Here is a 20,352-nt window from a genome sequence, read left to right on the forward strand (position 1 = left end):
AGTCACCGGAGGAGTTAAAGGAGAGTGACAGGGAGCATGAGAAGAAGAGGGAGAGAACGTTTCAGCCAGCTTGATCGATGGAGTGGTGCAGTGACGCGTCCTAAAACCCTTTTATAATCTATCGATTAGATTTATGATTTGAACATTATAAAAGTAGGGTAGACATGTGGAGATTATCCGGCTGAACAAAACGTGCATTTATCAAACAGGTTTATTTTCCACAGACCTTATTTCCAGCTATTTTCCAAAACCCTGTGGAGAAATCCCATTGCTTTTTGTCGAGGGAACCAGCAGCTTACTTCCTGGTTTTAGGACGCGTCACCTCTCAATATGATGTCAATATAAACAAGGTCTTCTGTCGGCTCTGTACATCAATGCCGACCTATGCTGACAAGTAAGTGAAGAGTATAAAATATAATGGTATTGGCTATAGGGAAATGTCCCAGCAGTTTAGGATAATGAAGGTTCTAATCTAATCAATTACATAGCCATTACATGTCTAACTCCTAATGACAGGAAGGCAGAAAGTGCATTATACAAATAATACTACTCATAATAATAGCAGACATTTTTTAACAATGACCACAATATCATTATTTGAATAAACCAAATATGAACAATTGAGGAAAATGAGGAAGAACTGATTATTCAAATGTTGTAGTACAAGTAGTAATGTAGTTAGTGCATACATTACTATTGCAACAAATGTGTTAATTTTCTTCATTATTAGTCGATTTTTTTTTTGGACGAATGCTCCGGGCCAGTGGTTACAATGGTGGGGCCAGTGATAATATAATGCCAGTGGCATTTTACCCTTAATGTCTACCTCTGCGGTAAGTCACGAGCACCGCGGTGGGCCGGCGGTACCGAAGTGGGCCGGTCGAGAGTCCCGGGCTGATTTGTAGTCCCAGTCCGCCCCTGTGTGTGTGTGTGTGTGTGTGTGTGTGTGTGTCTCTTGCTCTGTCTGTGTGTGTGTGTGTGTGTGTGTGTGTGTGTGTGTGTGTGTGTGTGTGTGTGTGTGTGTGTGTGTGTGTGTGTGTGTGTGTGTGTGTGTGTGTGTGTGTGTGTGTGTGTGTGTGTGTGTGTGTGTATTCAGGCGTGGGGAGTAATAGATTTCATGTAACAGGATAATCAGGATACAAAAAAAGAGTAACTGTATTCCCTTACAGTTGCATTAAAAAAAAATCAGATTACTAAGCAATGGGGATGAGTAGGATTACACTGTGAGTATAACCTAAAAACATTATCTAGCTGTTCTGTAGGATAATACTTTAAGTGTGAATCTATACTTCTACTGCCTGAATCTGCTTTTTGAAACACAGGTTTTCCTATAAATATAATCTCTGGGCGCCCTCTAGTGGACGTGGTGTGGAACTACCCACAACTTTAACCAATCAGAGGAGAGAAGATGATTTCTGCTTTACTTTAAACTGGTAAAGACGGAGCTCATTTTAACTACTTGATATACTGCTGGATATCTTTACCTTTAATTATATATCCATAGTTATTTATTAGTTGATATATATTTTTGTAGATACAATCGTTAAATCAAATAATGCTTATTAATTGGGAAATGTTACAGACTTTACCTTTAAACTGTTGTTGCTCTTCTGGATATATGAACAGATCGTTATATTATAATAATAATGATATTTTTAGCCTCATGAACTCCATAGGTTAAAACGACCAATTAAATCCAAAATAAATACACACGATGCATTGTAAGTTAACATTGTATTTTTAATCTTTCATAGACTCAGATGTCAGCAACATTATTTAATTGCTGGAAAAGCAAAACAAATATTGTTGATGCTTGATTTTTTATTCTAAAGCAGCTTTGGTATTTTTGGGCTTTCCACCACAATCAGGTACATTCACTGCGCTGTACATAAATACTGTACAAAAATAATATCTGTCCAAAACCACAAGGCTTCGCTCAATAGAATATACAGTTCACACTCTCAGTTACTACATGTTAAATACAATAAATTAGCTGTTCAATGTCGTCAAAGTGTGTGTGGATTCAGATCGAGGCACAGCAGTTAAAACTGATTTTTTTGGAGTGCATTTTAAGCCGTGTCTTGAGCTGAATTTTACACGTAGGTAATATTTTCCAAGCGTCCATCCAACTCACGAGCTCATCTTGACATCCTGAAGATCAAATGTGCAGAAAAATCCTCCGAAAACACACCGAGAGGAAGGTGACGTTTTTACTCATGTCTGTTTTATATCCATAGTCTGTAGTGGCAGGACTCCCTCCAGCAGGGGGCGCTGTCTCTCTTCAGCCAGTGTGTGTGTGTGCGTTTTTTATGCAGGTGAAAGAGTCTAAAGTCGACACGTCTGGTATTTGCTGTGCGTCATGGAGGAGGAGGTCATCTCGTAGAAAAGGACATAGGCGTTACTGCTGCGGACCTGACTGGAGGACACCGGACTCACCCTGCACACACACACACAGAGAGAGAGACACACACACACACACAGAGAGAGAGAGAGACACACATAGAGAGAGAGAGACACACACACAGAAGTATTGTAAATTAGATTTGATTTATTCAGAACATGTAAAACAATAATACAACACATAATAACAATCAGAACACACACACACACACACACACACACACACACACACACACACACACACACACACACACACACACACACACACACACACACACACACACACACACACACACACACACACACACACACACACACACACACACACACACACACACACACACACACACACACACACACACACACACACACACACACACACACACACTTCTGATAAGTGTACCTGCAGTCGTTGTAGTTGTACCACTCCCCCAGCGCGGGGCTTTTGCAGTAGGCGGTGTAGTGCCCCCCCAAAGCGCTCCCCGAATGGTTGGAAACTGCATAAAGGTTGTAGACAGGACGCTCTGCAGGGACACACAGCTGACATTAACTCACCACATTCAGACTCAAGTGCAAAGGGCAGGAGAGACAGAAACTCACCTCCGGTGTCCGAGGAAAACTCCCGCAGGTCGAGCTCTTTGAGCGGGAAGTTGACGTACGTGGAGAGTTTACTGGTCCTCAGGTTCGAGTCAGAGAAACGCTTCAGATCTGAGAGGAGCCGAGTCAAGGAGGCAACATGGCGGGGGAAAGGACATTACTGCTTCAAGTGCAACATTGGGTTTTGGGACAGTTTGTACATTTAAGAATGAATTAAAATGAAAAATACATTTGAAAAAGCCGAACACAATTGAGATATAAGAACGGTTTGGTAGATGAGATGTCAGAAACGTTTCTCAAAGTTAGGTGATGTTTCAGGCAAAGACTCAAAGACATCCAATTGCATGATTTAAAAACTAGAAAGCAGAACATTTCCAGATTTTAAAAACAAAATGTTCTGCCTTTGATGCACGACTTTTAAACATTTCAAATGTAGATAATTGCCAGTTCTTGGTCATTAATTCGACTAATCTTAGCAGCCCTGATATTGAGTACTACCTGCTTCTACTTTACTGCATTATATTAATGACATAATCAGTTTTATACCATATCTGTTTTATTTCCCTCCTACATCTCAAGTTTACAAATGAACCATACGCACTTTGCCGGCTTAATGACTGATAAGGAAATCCTCTTGTCCTTATCTAACATAATGTTTAGTACTACACGCTACCAATCACAGCTGTGGAGACATTGGTATAGTTGTCTCTTTGAAGGACACTGATTTAAATTATTCTTAAACTATGAATTTTTTTTATGCTGTGTATGTAATTTATTATGTAATGCCTTGTCTTCTATCTGGACCCTGATTGATTGATTGATTGATTGATTGATTGATTGATTGATTTCGAACAAGTAAAATAAATAATTACAAAAAAATGTAAGAGAAATCAAAAAAAAAAAAAAAGACATTTACAACAACAACAACAACAACAACAACAACAACAACAACAGCAACATAAACAATGCCCTGAGTCTGTAATAAAGTTTTCATTCATATTCAAATGCTGCCTAAGCTTAAATAAAAAAACACTTAACCCTCAAAGCAGTCCATCATATATTTCCCTTATTGACTTCGTGAATGCTGATTGGTTGGCAGTGATGTTGTGTAATCACGTCTGCATGCTGTAAGATGTGAGGAAAGGATACGAAGCACGAGGATCTGAGGAAACTTCTGGATGCTGAATCTTTTGGTGCATTTCCTCCTGGTTTTACATCTGTTGCACGTCTGAGAGACAAAGAGGAGAGGAATGTGAGAGACTGCTGCTGGATAATCATATATTTATAATCTCTACAGGAGGGTGTTGTCTGCTTCTCACCGGTCTCTCTTCTCCGTCCAACACGTCTTCTTTGGTAAAAAGCCTCAGACAGTCTCTGAGAGTCACCTCACCAGAGCTCTTCTGGGGAGAAACAGATAATGTCAGGAAACACACATTACACTTCTAATTTAAGGACTTATTAAGGAATTTCCAGACTTTTCCACAGTTTCAAATGGAACTAGTTTAACAGAAGCTAAAAAACTGAGCTTAAAAAGAGCCAGGAGAATACAAATCAACACAAACACATACAGGCCAACACAATGATTACTTGTTTTTCACTGCAGTATTAAAAGCCAACACTATATCCTAAAACATGGATGGCTAAATCTTTCCAGTGTGTGTGTTTACCTGAGCCACAGGTATGGATAAGTCCCAGAAAGGATCGAACACGGTGGATCTGAAGCCACAGAAGCTGCAGGTCACAGAGCTCTTCAGCTGACCCACAAACAGATCTGAGGAAATAAGAGACATGGAGGATTAAAGTTAGCGCTTCTATTGGATAGCGCTCCAACACATTGTACGTGATAGGCTAAGGGGCGGGACATCTAACCAATCAGAGCAGACTGGGCTCTGGTTTCAGGCAGAGGGTGAAAAACACGGAGAAACTCTTACCCACTACTTTGCTGTCCTCTCTCTCCAAATACATGTTCCACATCCGCTTCCCTTTCTCATCGTCTCTGTGAGTGAAACCAAAGTATTAATGAACAAACTGAAAAGGTTTGCTTATAAAGTGGCGCAGGAATGAATCCTAAAACCTGGAAATAAGTCAGCATTTTAGCACTCATTGTCACTTCATCTGGAAGTTTATTTTAAAATGTGTTTTTGGTTGTTAGCCTGAAATAAGATGTATGGTTAACTCAAGATGAAGAAATGTTAATGTTTTGTTCTACAAGATAAAATACGTCAGTAAATACCCCACTGGTGAATTTAAAAACAGCGGTTGCTAACAAGTGTCTGAATGAGACCACTAAACGGTGTCACGCCCAACATTAGCCTCCTTTAGCTTAGCGGTGGTGACGTGAAGTCATGTGACCGTGCTGTAGTTCCTTTATAGCCCAACATTAGCCTCCTTTAGCTTAGCGGTGGTGACGTGAAGTCATGTGACCGTGCTGTAGTTCCTTTATAGCCCAACATTAGCCACCTTTAGCTTAGCGGTGGTGACGTGAAGTCATGTGACCGTGCTTTAGTTCCTTTATAGCCCAACATCAGCCTCCTTTAGCTTAGCGGTGGTGACGTGAAGTCGTGTGACCGTGCTGTAGTTCCTTTATAGCCCAACATTAGCCTCCTTTAGCTTAGTGGTGGTGACGTGAAGTCATGTGACCGTGCTGTAGTTCCTTTATAGCCCAACATTAGCCTCCTTTAGCTTAGTGGTGGTGACGTGAAGTCATGTGACCGTGCTGTAGTTCCTTTATAGCCCAACATTAGCCTCCTTTAGCTTAGCGGTGGTGACGTGAAGTCATGTGACCGTGCTTTAGTTCCTTTATAGCCCAACATCAGCCTCCTTTAGCTTAGCGGTGGTGACGTGAAGTCGTGTGACCGTGCTGTAGTTCCTTTATAGCCCAACATTAGCCTCCTTTAGCTTAGTGGTGGTGACGTGAAGTCATGTGACCGTGCTGTAGTTCCTTTATAGCCCAACATTAGCCTCCTTTAGCTTAGTGGTGGTGACGTGAAGTCATGTGACCGTGCTGTAGTTCCTTTATAGCCCAACGTTAGCCTCCTTTAGCTTAGCGGTGGTGACGTGAAGTCATGTGACCGTGCTGTAGTTCCTTTATAGCCCAACGTTAGCCTCCTTTAGCTTAGCGGTGGTGACGTGAAGTCATGTGACCGTGCTGTAGTTCCTTTATAGCCCAACGTTAGCCTCCTTTAGCTTAGTGGTGGTGACGTGAAGTCATGTGACCGTGATGTAGTTCCTTTATAGCCCAACATTAGCCTCCTTTAGCTTAGCGGTGGTGACGTGAAGTCATGTGACCGTGCTGTAGTTCCTTTATAGCCCAACATTAGCCTCCTTTAGCTTAGTGGTGGTGACGTGAAGTCATGTGACCGTGCTGTAGTTCCTTTATAGCCCAACATTAGCCTCCTTTAGCTTAGTGGTGGTGACGTGAAGTCATGTGACCGTGCTGTAGTTCCTTTATAGCCCAACGTTAGCCTCCTTTAGCTTAGCGGTGGTGACGTGAAGTCATGTGACCGTGCTGTAGTTCCTTTATAGCCCAACGTTAGCCTCCTTTAGCTTAGCGGTGGTGACGTGAAGTCATGTGACCGTGCTGTAGTTCCTTTATAGCCCAACGTTAGCCTCCTTTAGCTTAGTGGTGGTGACGTGAAGTCATGTGACCGTGATGTAGTTCCTTTATAGCCCAACATTAGCCTCCTTTAGCTTAGCGGTGGTGACGTGAAGTCATGTGACCGTGCTGTAGTTCCTTTATAGCCCAACATTAGCCTCCTTTAGCTTAGTGGTGGTGACGTGAAGTCATGTGACCGTGCTGTAGTTCCTTTATAGCCCAACGTTAGCCTCCTTTAGCTTAGCGGTGGTGACGTGAAGTCATGTGACCGTGCTGTAGTTCCTTTATAGCCCAACGTTAGCCTCCTTTAGCTTAGCGGTGGTGACGTGAAGTCATGTGACCGTGCTGTAGTTCCTTTATAGCCCAACGTTAGCCTCCTTTAGCTTAGTGGTGGTGACGTGAAGTCATGTGACCGTGATGTAGTTCCTTTATAGCCCAACATTAGCCTCCTTTAGCTTAGCGGTGGTGACGTGAAGTCATGTGACCGTGCTGTAGTTCCTTTATAGCCCAACATTAGTCTCCTTTAGCTTAGCGGTGGTGACGTGAAGTCATGTGACCGTGCTGTAGTTCCTTTATAGCCCAACATTAGCCTCCTTTAGCTTAGTGGTGGTGACGTGAAGTCATGTGACCGTGCTGTAGTTCCTTTATAGCCCAACGTTAGCCTCCTTTAGCTTAGCGGTGGTGACGTGAAGTCATGTGACCGTGCTGTAGTTCCTTTATAGCCCAACGTTAGCCTCCTTTAGCTTAGCGGTGGTGACGTGAAGTCATGTGACCGTGCTGTAGTTCCTTTATAGCCCAACGTTAGCCTCCTTTAGCTTAGTGGTGGTGACGTGAAGTCATGTGACCGTGCTGTAGTTCCTTTATAGCCCAACATTAGCCTCCTTTAGCTTAGCGGTGGTGACGTGAAGTCATGTGACCGTGCTGTAGTTCCTTTATAGCCCAACATTAGTCTCCTTTAGCTTAGCGGTGGTGACGTGAAGTCATGTGACCGAGCTGTAGTTCCTTTATAGCCTAATGTTAGCTCATAAAGTGGTGTTAATGACATGTGAGGTGGAGGGTTGACTTACGAGAGATGGTCAAAGTCCTCGTCGGACACATTAGAGCGAACCGTCACACGGTTCACTTCGTTATGGAGGCCGTCCAATAAGAAGCGCAGAAACTCCTGGGCGTCCTGCTGACTGCGAGGAGGGAAAATGTTACTTTCTTTTCTCTGAAATCAGCAATAATGAATGGATGATAAAGTATTTGAAGCAGCTGGAGGGAAGACTTACTTGCAGCCCACAAATTTGGGAGCGTATCTCTGGATCTGGCTCCTGAAGTCCGAGGGACTGACGGCCTCGCTGCTCACTGACGTCCACAAAGTCTGAGTCAGCTTTGCAAACTCTGAGGCAAAAGCATAGAAAGAGATGACGGAAAATTCAAGATTAAAAAGGTTGAAAGGTTTTATTTTCATATGAACAATAGCTATAGCGTGACACAGCCAAAGTGCAACATGCAATTAAAAGACAATTTAACTGCAAGAAAATGAGACACTGGTGCAAGTAAAAGGCAGAAATAAGTAAACTATGCAAATGTTGAATAGCGTCAAATCAATAGAAGGTCAAACTGTGACTGCAACTGTTCGTGTTTGAGCAGAAACTGATCATTGGAGTATTATCTGAAGTGATTCCAGTGATCTTTCATCGTGAAGGTGATCAAGGTAAAGGGTTGTTAGAGCCTTCGTCCGTGCATCAGAGCAATATGAAGCTTAAGACGTCATAATTGAGTATAAAGTTCATAAATGAGAATGACTGCTGAGCCATAAAGTGACTCAACGCTAACACGTGTACAGAGTTTCCCTTTATGCTGACGATATGCTGCTTCTTTCTCCTACCTTCCATCAAAGCAGCGTTTGTGGTGCAGTTGTTGTTCAGGTCCGAGCGATGGACGTTTCTCAGGCAGTAATCTCTCAGCTCTGAAGTGTTACTCAGACATTGGAGGATGGAGTTCATGAAACACTGGAAATCAAACAATTTTTTTTTTTAAAAACAGATATAACGAGACAAAAAAAATGCAAGATTTAGCAGGTACCGTGTTGTATAATAAGAAGCACTCACGGTGTTTCCCAGGTTCCTCAGTCCCACCAGGCCTTGTGGATTCTTGTTCTGTTTCAGAACATAAAGAAACGTTTAGGGTATTCATGCATTCATTGGAGAATTGAACAGATAACAAAATAAGGTAGAAAGACACAGCAGGATTTCAAGTGACTATTTTTCCTTTTTTTGGGAGAAAACATTTAGCAAACATCATATTGATTGAACACATTATCACTTTGGCCAAAATGGGAATTAATCATAAAACCCCCTTATTGGCTTCACATCATCTGCAAATGAAGGTCACTAATAAAGCCAACATGAGCTACATGTTTGTGTGTTGCCATGGGGAACATTAAAATGAAATGTCTTCCCTCAATTGGGCAACTTTTGGATCCACTGACATAAATAAATCATAACTGGGTCATAAATATGAAAGGTAATCATTGTAGCAGTAATGGGAGTGGGTTTGACATGGGTTACCCTATCCCAAATATAAACCATAAACTAGACTGAGTGTGCAGACCTTTAAGAAGAATAGATAGAGAGAGAGATACCTGTAGATAGATAGAGAGATAGAGAGATAGATACCTGTAGATAGATAGAGAGATAGATAGAGAGAGATAGAGATAGATATACCTGTAGATAGAGAGAGAGAGAGATAGAGAGAGAGATACCTGTAGACAGAGAGAGATAGATAGATAGAGAGAGAGAGAGAGAGAGAGATAGATAGATAGATAGATAGATAGAGAGAGAGATACCTGTAGATAGATAGAGAGAGAGATAGAGAGAGAGAAATAGATGGATAGAGAGAGAGAGAGATAGATAGATGGATGGATAGAGAGAGAGATAGATACCTGTAGATAGATAGAGAGAGAGAGAGAGAGAGAGAGAGATGGATAGAGAGAGAGAGAGATAGATGGATAGAGAGAGATAGATGGATAGAGAGATAGATACCTGTAGATAGATAGATAGATAGATAGATAGATAGATAGAGAAAGAGAGAGAGATGGATAGAGAGAGAGAGAGAGATAGATGGATAGAGAGAGAGAGATAGATGGATAGAGAGATAGAGAGAGAGAGAGATGGATAGAGAGAGAGAGATAGATGGATAGAGAGAGAGAGGGAGATGGATAGAGAGAGAGAGAGAGATAGATGGATAGAGAGATAGATACCTGTAGATAGATAGATAGAGAGAGAGAGATGGATGGATAGAGAGAGAGAGAGATAGATAGATGGATAGAGAGAGAGAGAGAGAGAGATAGATGGATAGAGAGAGAGAGATAGATAGATGGATAGAGAGAGAGAGAGAGAGAGAGAGAGAGAGAGAGAGAGATAGAGAGAGAGATAGATGGATAGAGAGAGAGAGATAGATGGATAGAGAGAGAGAGAGATAGATAGATAGATAGAGAGAGAGAGAGAGAGATAGATGGATAGAGAGAGAGAGATAGATAGATGGATAGAGAGAGAGAGAGAGAGAGAGAGAGAGAGAGAGAGAGAGAGAGATAGATGGATAGAGAGAGAGAGAGATGGATAGAGAGAGAGAGAGAGATGGATAGAGAGAGAGAGATAGATGGCTAGAGAGAGAGAGAGAGAGATGGATAGAGAGAGAGAGAGAGAGATGGATAGAGAGAGAGAGATAGATGGATAGAGAGAGAGAGATAGAGATGGATAGAGAGAGAGAGAGATGGATAGAGAGAGAGAGATGGATGGATAGAGAGAGAGAGAGATAGATGGATAGAGAGAGAGAGATAGATGGATAGAGAGAGAGAGATGGATAGAGAGAGAGAGATAGATGGATAGAGAGAGAGAGAGAGAGAGAGATGGATAGAGAGAGAGATAGATGGATAGAGAGAGAGAGATAGATAGATGGATAGAGAGAGAGATAGATACCTGTAGATAGATAGAGAGAGAGAGAGAGAGAGAGAGAGATGGATAGAGAGAGAGAGAGATAGATGGATAGAGAGAGATAGATGGATAGAGAGATAGATAGATAGATAGAGAAAGAGAGAGAGATGGATAGAGAGAGAGAGAGAGATAGATGGATAGAGAGAGAGAGATAGATGGATAGAGAGATAGAGAGAGAGAGAGATGGATAGAGAGAGAGAGATAGATGGATAGAGAGAGAGAGGGAGATGGATAGAGAGAGAGAGAGAGAGATAGATGGATAGAGAGATAGATACCTGTAGATAGATAGATAGAGAGAGAGAGATGGATAGATAGAGAGATAGAGAGAGAGATAGATGGATAGAGAGAGAGAGATAGATGGATAGAGAGAGAGAGAGATAGATAGATGGATAGAGATGGATAGAGAGAGAGATAGATGGATAGAGAGAGAGAGATAGATAGATGGATAGAGAGAGAGAGAGAGAGAGAGAGAGAGAGAGAGATAGATGGATAGAGAGAGAGAGAGATGGATAGAGAGAGAGAGAGAGATGGATAGAGAGAGAGAGATAGATGGCTAGAGAGAGAGAGAGAGAGATGGATAGAGAGAGAGAGAGAGAGATGGATAGAGAGAGAGAGATAGATGGATAGAGAGAGAGAGATAGATAGATGGATAGAGAGAGAGAGAGAGAGATGGATAGAGAGAGAGAGAGATGGATAGAGAGAGAGAGATGGATGGATAGAGAGAGAGAGAGATAGATGGATAGAGAGAGAGAGATAGATGGATAGAGAGAGAGAGATGGATAGAGAGAGAGAGATAGATGGATAGAGAGAGAGAGAGAGAGAGATGGATAGAGAGAGAGATAGATGGATAGAGAGAGAGAGATAGATAGATGGATAGAGAGAGAGAGAGAGATGGATAGAGAGAGAGAGAGATGGATAGAGAGAGAGAGATAGATGGATAGAGAGAGAGAGAGAGAGAGAGAGAAAGAGAGAGAGAGAGAGATAGATGGAGAGAGAGAGAGATATCATAAGAAAGGAGAAACTCAAACTACGTAGAAGTGAATTCTCTGCTTTTCAATGTGAGCAAAAGTGAAAAATACGACCCCCCCAAATATTTAAAGTTAGATGAAATTCCAGGCACTCGTTCTTTCCCTAATCCTGTTGATAGAGAAATGAAAAGACAACCTGAGCTGAGGTAATGAACTGATACAGAAGTCTGAGCGGTCGTCATGTGTGTAACATTATGAAAAGCCTCTGATGCTGAAGACGTTTAGTAATAATCTAAAAGTGTCCTGACAGATCTGTATTGTTGATTTCCTCCCACAGTATGATGTAACCGTTACATTCCTCCAGTGTGAGTAACCCACCAGCTGACGGTCACATTTTTGGCAGCACGGCTGTTGATATGAGCTACCGTTCGAACGCTCAGGATGAAATACCACGTGAGCTCAACCCTCACACACCATGTGATGCTTCACAGAGACACAGCAGGACACATCGCGTGTTTGTGTGAAGAGTTTCAAATGTCTGCTTCAACAAGAGCGTGTGACTTATATCTGAGGAGTGTAGTTCTGATTATCTGTGCAGTTAGGGTGACTGATGCACGGCTCTGAAACATCACAAGCTTGACCAGCTAGCCTAATGTTGCTCTCGTCAGTATGGAAACTACATTTAGATCATCTTACTCACATGTGTCACGCCTGTGTGAGCTGGATAGGTAACGTGTTTGCAATGGAAAATAGAAATTCTGTTTAGTTTTGTATTGCAAACTTCATTTACAGTTACAAAGATGCAGTGGTGGAAGAAGTACTCAGATCCTTAAAGAAGAAATACTATGGTCATAAAATACTCCAACAAACCAACCAACTAACAAACAAACAAACAAACAAACAAACAAACAAACAAACAAACAAACAAACCAATTAGCTATTCCCTAGCCATCTAACCAAACACCTCACTAGTCTTACAACAAACCAACTAGCTATTCATGAGCTATTTAACCAACCAACCATCTCACCAAATACCTTACCAACCAACCAACCAACCAACCAACCAAACAACCAAACAACCATCTAACTAACCATCAATCTAGCCAAATACCTTACCAACCAACCAACCAACCAATCAACCAACCAACCAACCAGCTATCTAACTAACCATCAATCTAGCCAAATACCAAACCAACTATCTTATATTATAAAATACATAACAAACCAACCAACCAACTAGCTATCTAAGCAACCATCCATCTAACCAAATACTTAATGAACCAACCAACAAACCAACCAACCAACTATCAAACCATCTAACCAAATACCTTACCAACCAACCAACCAACCAATCAACGAACCATCAATCTAGCCAAATACCAAACCAACTATCTTATATTATAAAATATCTAACAAACCAACCAACCAACTAGCTATCTAAACAACCATCAATCTAACCAAATACTTAATGAACCAACCAACAAACCAACCAACCAACTAACAAACCATCTAACCAAATACCTTATTAACCAAACATCTTATAAATACCTAATAAACCAACCAACCAAAAACTAACTAATTCACAATGACCATAACGTTACTACGGTGTCGGTATCAAAAACCTCTTGGCTAACGAAGCAACCAAGCAACCAACTAACTAACTAGCTAATCATGACAACACTGTATGTAATGGTGTCTATTTTATATATATTTCTTTAGCTATCAAAACCCTCTCGGCTGAAATCCCATTAATTCCTGTGTCTCTTCTTCTTCTCTGCAGTATTTGAAAACGACCATATGGTGTTCAGTCTCTCTGCTGCCAGGCTCTCAGCAGGAGGCCTCTGATCTGAGAGAACCGTCCAAAAAAACAGAGGAGGCGTTCAGGTCATCTGCAGCTATCCAGAGAGGGTAAAAGTACACACATCCTTTACTCAAGTAGAAGTACAGATACTCGTGTTTGAAATACTCTGGGGAAAGTAGAAGTACTGACTAAACTTCTTTACTCAAGTCAAAGTAAAGAGGCTTTGAAATGTACTTCAGTAAAAAGTACCCATAACTAGCAGCTGTTTTAAAGAGTACCTGACCTCCCTTTATATTAATAGAACAATAATGTCATTGTTAGCTAATGAATGTTTCCATGGTGACCAACGGCAACATGACAACGTTTCCATTGGTCCCTCTTCTTTAGAGAAGACCAGGAAATGATGGATACACGGATCGTGTTCAAATCAATAGGCACGCAATGACTCTAAATAATAATGATCACGCCACCAAACACACATTCAGACTAAAGGAACCAGCCTGTTTGGAAAATGAGAGAAGTAGAAAGTACAGGTATTTGAGTTCAACATGTAAGAAGTAGAAAGTACAGGTATTTGTGTTCAACATGTAAGAAGTAGAAAGTACAGGTATTTGAGTTCAACATGTAAGAAGTAGAAAGTACAGGTATTTGTGTTCAACATGTAAGAAGTAGAAAGTAAAGGTATTTGGGTTCAACATGTAAGAAGTAGAAAGTACAGGTATTTGAGTTCAACATGTAAGAAGTAGAAAGTACAGGTATTTGAGTTCAACATGTAAGAAGTAGAAAGTACAGGTATTTGTGTTCAACATGTAAGAAGTAGAAAGTACAGGTATTTGAGTTCAACATGTAAGAAGTAGAAAGTACAGGTATTTGAGTTCAACATGTAAGAAGTAGAAAGTAAAGGTATTTGGGTTCAACATGTAAGAAGTAGAAAGTACAGGTATTTGAGTTCAACATGTAAGAAGTAGAAAGTACAGGTATTTGTGTTCAACATGTAAGAAGTAGAAAGTACAGGTATTTGTGGTTAAAAGTAGTCGTCAGAAAAAGAAGTAGTGGAGTAAAGTACTGATACCAGATAAATGTGCTTGAGTACAGTAATGAAGTACTTGTACTCCACTACTTCCCACCTCTCTCTGAGCACCAATAGGCTGGCATGACGTCAGATAGAAAGAGAACTCGGTGTCCTGAACTCAACACGGTGAAGGCCGAACAACATGTGACTGTTTCTGCATAAACAGCCAGCCATGCCACACCTTCTGGAGAATATTTAAACATAAATCTGTGTTACATAAAAGTAGGCCTGTCTAGGAAAGATCCAACATGCCCTGCTTAAAGTAGAAATATGGGTGCTTTGTGCTTTGAAACTGTACAAAAATGAATACCAATGTTCATACTTTTAAAGAATTTTAAAACGCTGACTGCTCTTCACTCAATGACCAAAGCAATGCTTGAGGATATGAGAAAATGAGCCACCTGATGCATGAACTCAACTAATGCTATTGGCTTTCTGAGGATGCACTTTAAACTTTAGAAAAGCAAAGTTCACCTCGATACTGCAAATGTTGTCTTTGCACTGAACTCCACCAGTTTAATATATTGCAGAAGTAAGCTACTGTCTACTTGCCGACGATAGGGAAAGAGTCTGGCGAGTGTAGATTGTCAGAAAGGAAATACTTAGCATGCCAGCAGCTCTGCAAAGATGTGACTTTAGAAAAAGGGAAATTTAACAATTCTCCTGTTGAACAGAAATGAAACGAAGCACCTTTTGAGTTGGTTTAGGCCTTGTATCTGATCCACCAGCACTCACTATGGTCTGCCTCGCTTGAAATGAATTTATCTGCACTTTCCTCGTTGTCCGGAGTTTGAATCTTTATGGTTTTTGCACTCATTGTACATTTCTTTGGATAAAAGCGTCAGCTAAATGATATGTAATGTAATGAAATGTAAGTGAACTGAAAAACCTGAGTAAAATAAAGCAGTCTATCATGACGGGTTTATCCAATCCCAAACTCACCAAACAACCAACCAAAGAACAACATATAAGACTGAATTGAAGACTAAATTGTTGTTCTCTTTGTTGACTGATTGATAAGTAAGTCCTTGTCCAACATGTCATGGATCCAGCATCCGAAACGTGAGAATTTGCTGCTTTTAAAAGAATCTTATGTGGTAGCAAACCTGAAGAAACACTTGGGGCATTTCTTTTACTATCTAGTGAATCTAACAGCCAATCGCCTTGTCTTAAAATGCCTAAATCTACATTAACGGAAAGTGCAATAAGAGACAGTTTGTCCGGTGTTAACACAAGCATGCATACCAGAGAGAATTCACCCTGCAGTCAAACCAAGGACAAAAGCTTGAAGTGCATCTTGTGCTGCCTGTAAACACACCAGACCCGTATGCAGTGTGTGTGTGTGTGTGTGTGTGTGTGTGTGTGTGTGTGTGTGTGTGTGTGTGTGTGTGTGTGTGTGTGTGTGTGTGTGTGTGTGTGTGTGTGTGTGTGTGAACAAAATGTCCGGTGCACATGATAAGGTGACAGTCTGCACACATTCCTTATCAGCAACGCTCCTTCTCGTTACGCAACACATGTCACACTCAGATTGCCGCTCTGCTCTGCCGGCCTTGACTCGTGTGCATTGTGTTTCGTATGCAGTGGGAGCTAACGGCGCTTTCATTCTCAACTTAACGTGCAGATAAAGGTCAGAGTGGACCTCCATAAAACCTCTGCACTGCTTTCACATGGTGGCAAAGTTGAATCAGAAGTTATATGGAATTTAAAGAAGGCTGTGGTTTCACTGTGTCTGTAAATCTCTTTGCAAACAGTCATTCAATACTTCATAAGCTCATTTAGGAAAATGTGTGTTGGGAACATTGCAATCTTGATATGACTTGCAGAAATAAATAGACATTAAAAGTGCTGTGTTGCTTGTGTTGTATACTGCTAAAAGAAATACAACTAATTGCTTGTTTAAAAGTAGAACAAATAGAACAAATTGAACTTAATTTTAATTAACTAAAATAGAAGAATGATATTTACATTTAAAATGTGCTTTTTCCACTGATGCAAATGTTTGTTTATTATCATTGGAACAACTATGGGGCGGGCCGAGGACAAATACACATGCGTTAATCGCACGTTAAAATGATTAGTGGCGTTAAAAAAAATTGCATTAACGCGTGATCATACTATCTCATATTTTGACTGGTTATGACTCAGTTTTTCAGCAATAAATGCAATTCATGCGTCACCAAATCTGCTTTATGATCTTCAGGCTAAAAACTTAGTTTGCCATGACAACGCTTTCCCTTTCTTAACAAACTGATATATAAATCAATAATGGAGCAAACTTTAACAAATAGTTGGGTGGAATATATTTCTGATATCAGATTTGAGGCAAAGACAATAAAACTAGTTCCCTTTCTGAGAGTTAACCCTAACCCATTGTTCAGGGCTGAGTCGGGCTGAGTTTGCTAAACTAGAGAGAGAATCGCTGTCAAGGGGGCTACAACTACAACAAGATGAACATACTTGACCGTGATTTAATTGTAATACACGTTTCAAAATGATGCCGAAGTAACAACATACTGATACCGGTTAGTAAAAACCATGAATTAATGCTTTGACAAGTCTACAGACAGACGGCAGGCGAAAAACCTTTTAAAATGCGTGTTTTCTGAATGGAGACCGGCTAAGCTAACGCAGTATATGCTCCGACCGTCCACACTCACAACAACGGCCTACAAACATAAATAAACCAGCGACTGTATTCTCCATGACTCAGACAGTCTGTGGTTTGTACTTGTTTAACTTTTGTCTAGTTTCTGAACAGATATGAGGAGCTGTGAGCTCTGAGTGCTAACAGCTAACGGCTGTGTTGTTTTTCTGGGGCTCTCATTGAAGATGACGTCAGGGCTCCGCCTACACTGCGTTACTATAGATACTACTTCAGTTCCTAAACTGTAATGTGAGCGCAGCATTAAAGTGAGCCGGGCCTAATGGGCTAACCAAACCGAGCGAGGCCTGCAGTGTAAATGCGCCATTAGTGCCCTGGGGTACTAAGTGCCGGGGCACTAAGTAGGGCAAAGAAACTTGGTGTGAACGTGGCTACGGTGTTCTTTGTAACCAAATCTCTCTCAGAGGGGCGTGGGGAGGGGCTCCTTATTTTCATCTCAAGTAACAGACAGAGAATCAGCACTTTGGAAACAGGGCTGAAACAGAGGGGATTATGGGTAATGCTGCAATGATCTGTTTGGTGTTTCAGCCAATCAGAGACAGGCTCTGGATATATCTGAGACCTGTGATATATTGATGAAAAACAGTATGATAGGAGACCTTTAATGAATGAAAAATACCGTCTCCCAACAGAAGGATATACCTTTTTTTTAAATAATATACACAAGTTCCCTAAAAACTTTGTTTGAGGATCAGGGTGCAGTGTTTTGGATTAATATTAATAATACAGTATACAATAAAGTTATTCTGATTCTGATCCTGATCTGATACAGGCCTTTAGGTTTTATTTTTAATTTTCAATAAATGACAAATACCATATCCCACAAGTAGGATACATATACCATTATTAAACTTAAATAAAAGTTAGTTAAAAACTGTGGAAGAGGATCAGGGTACAGTGTGTTGGATTATTATTCATATTAATAATACAGGTCTTTGGGTTTTTATTTAATTTTTTAAAACATATTTACAAAAGTTAGTTAAAACCGAGGAAGAGGAGGGTGTATTAGGGGATCAGGGTGCAGTGTTTCGGACTCACCTTGGCCTGGTTGATGATCAGTCCCATGAAGGTGGACACCAGCTTGGTCCGGGACAGAGGAGGGCTCTTCCTCCGCAGATTCGCTCTCTCAGAGCCGGGCAGAGAGGCCGGTTCCTCCGCAGCTGTGACCGTGTAGGAGTGTCGCAGAGACGGCATGCTGAGATTCTGAGAGTCGGTGAAATGTGCAGCAACTCCTGGAGCTCCGAGACAATTAATGAGTAATCTGTGAGCGTGTGTGAGAGTGTGTGTGTGTGTTCTGCACTTGCCTATGTTGGATAATAACAGAGGCGGTGTGTGTGTGTGTGTGTGTGTGTGTGTGTTGGGGGGGAGTTTTTACTGCGTGCTATAAACAACCCCTCCCACACAGGAAACACTGATGCCTTCAGGTGCTGCAAGGAAAACCAATACTCCTTGGTGCATTTAGTAAAGAAGGTGAAGGGGGTTTAAAGAAGTAAAAGTAGGATATTATGGTCTTTAAATACTCAGTGGTGGAAGAAGGAATCGGATATTTAAGTCTACTAAATTGCAAAAATACTCTGTAACAAATAAAAGCTCTGTATTTAAAAAATCTCAAGTAAAAGGACATAAGTATTTGCATCAATATATAGCTGAAGTACCAAAAGTAAAATACAACTGATTATAATAATTACACTCAACATGAAAAATGTCTTTATTATTGACACAATGGTTTTAAGAGCATTACAATAATTCATTGTGTGCCATAAGGAGAATAAATGCAGTCCTTAATTTGATCTGTTCTCCCCTGTAATGTAACCTATTGTGTATCTAAAACCAAACACTGTGTGGTTACTAGCAGGCAGGAGAATATGGTGTGCTGGCAGAAAATAAAAGCTCTCTTCAGCTTTAATCCAGCGTCCAAACACCAGGGAGCCCAGAGACGTGCCGACCTTGACTTCGATCTTTAGACTGTTTCTGAATCCACACAGAAACTGTCTGATAAGACGCTTGATAGCCAGACTGTAAACCTTCACATGTCCTTACAAATCCCTGAGCCCAGTGCTTTCGAATTAACACACCATACTCAGATAGTAAATCATGGTATACCAATATTCAGATATGGGGAATGGATTACATAGCGTCAGTGTTAAAGTATTAGTTTAAAGAACAGCACATCTTACAAAGAAGTAATATAATATGCTAGATAGATAGATAGATATAGATGGATAGATGGATAGATAGATAGATAGATAGATAGATAGATAGATAGATAGATGGATAGATAGATAGATAGAGATAGATGGATAGATGGATAGATAGATAGAGATAGATGGATAGATAGATAGATAGATAGATATTAGATAGATAGATGGTAGATAGATAGATAGATGGATAGATGGATAGATAGATATTAGATAGATAGATAGATAGAGATAGATGGATAGATAGATAGATAGATAGATATTAGATAGATAGATAGATAGATAGATAGATAGATAGACAGATAGATAGATAGATAGATGGATAGATAGATAGATAGATATAGATGGATGGATAGATAGATATAGATGGATGGATAGATAGATAGATAGACAGATAGATAGATAGATGGATAGATAGATAGATGGATAGATAGATAGATAGATATAGATGGATGGATATATAGATAGATAGATAGATAGATAGATAGATAGATAGATAGATAGATGGTAGATAGATAGATGGATAGATAGATAGATAGATAGATAGATAGATAGATAGAGATAGACGGATAGGAAAAAGTCCACAGTGTTGACATTTATAAAGACAAGTTAACCTGTAAATGTGGTATTTAGCTTGAAACATTAGCTAACTAGCAGACGTTAGCTATTTAGCTACAAGCTGGCTAGCAAACGTTTTCTATCTATCTATATATCAATTTATCTATCTGTCTAAATGTCTATCTATCTATCTATCTATATCTGTAAATCAAGCTACCAAACGGTCGCTATATATCTACCTAGTTAGCTAGCTTACATTAGCACATTAGTAATCAGGATACAAGACGATTAACTAAGTATTCCCTTACAGTTACATACAAAAAAAACAGATTAATGGTACATTTCTAAAAAGCATGGGTTACGGATTACAGTGTAAGTAAAAACCTAAAAGGAGCTTCTAGTGTTTGTTGTAAAAGGATCAGATGTTATATCTTCTCTGTCAGCTGTACTGTTCTGTAGAGGCTAAAACTTTACGGTTTTCACTTTCTTTGGTTCATTTGTTCTGTTTTTAATTCAGCAGG

General features: G+C 40.4%; 1 protein-coding gene across 2 annotated transcripts; it reads right to left on the reverse strand.

Moving 5' to 3' along the window:
- Positions 1-1,719: 1,719 nt before the first annotated feature.
- Positions 1,720-18,417, reverse strand: LOC307018236 (ubiquitin carboxyl-terminal hydrolase 2-like). 2 transcript variants are annotated; one of them, XM_079648375.1, is made up of 12 exons: positions 18,114-18,417; positions 8,689-8,736; positions 8,466-8,589; positions 7,864-7,975; positions 7,660-7,770; positions 4,929-4,993; positions 4,665-4,768; positions 4,317-4,394; positions 4,147-4,225; positions 3,001-3,108; positions 2,804-2,924; positions 1,720-2,437 (listed from the first exon to the last, which is right to left on the reverse strand). In XM_079648375.1, the coding sequence occupies exons 1-12, from the start codon at positions 18,267-18,269 to the stop codon at positions 2,326-2,328; spliced, it is 1,218 nt and encodes a 405-aa protein (XP_079504501.1). In that variant the 5' UTR covers positions 18,270-18,417; the 3' UTR covers positions 1,720-2,325. The 2 variants fall into 2 exon arrangements, with proteins under 2 accessions (XP_079504501.1, XP_079504500.1); XM_079648374.1 differs by having other exon boundaries at positions 4,317-4,397.
- Between the last annotated feature and the right edge of the window lie 1,935 nt (positions 18,418-20,352).

Source organism: Notothenia rossii, assembly GCF_949606895.1.
Source record: "Notothenia rossii genome assembly, chromosome: 9".
NCBI classification, from domain to species: domain Eukaryota; kingdom Metazoa; phylum Chordata; class Actinopteri; order Perciformes; family Nototheniidae; genus Notothenia; species Notothenia rossii.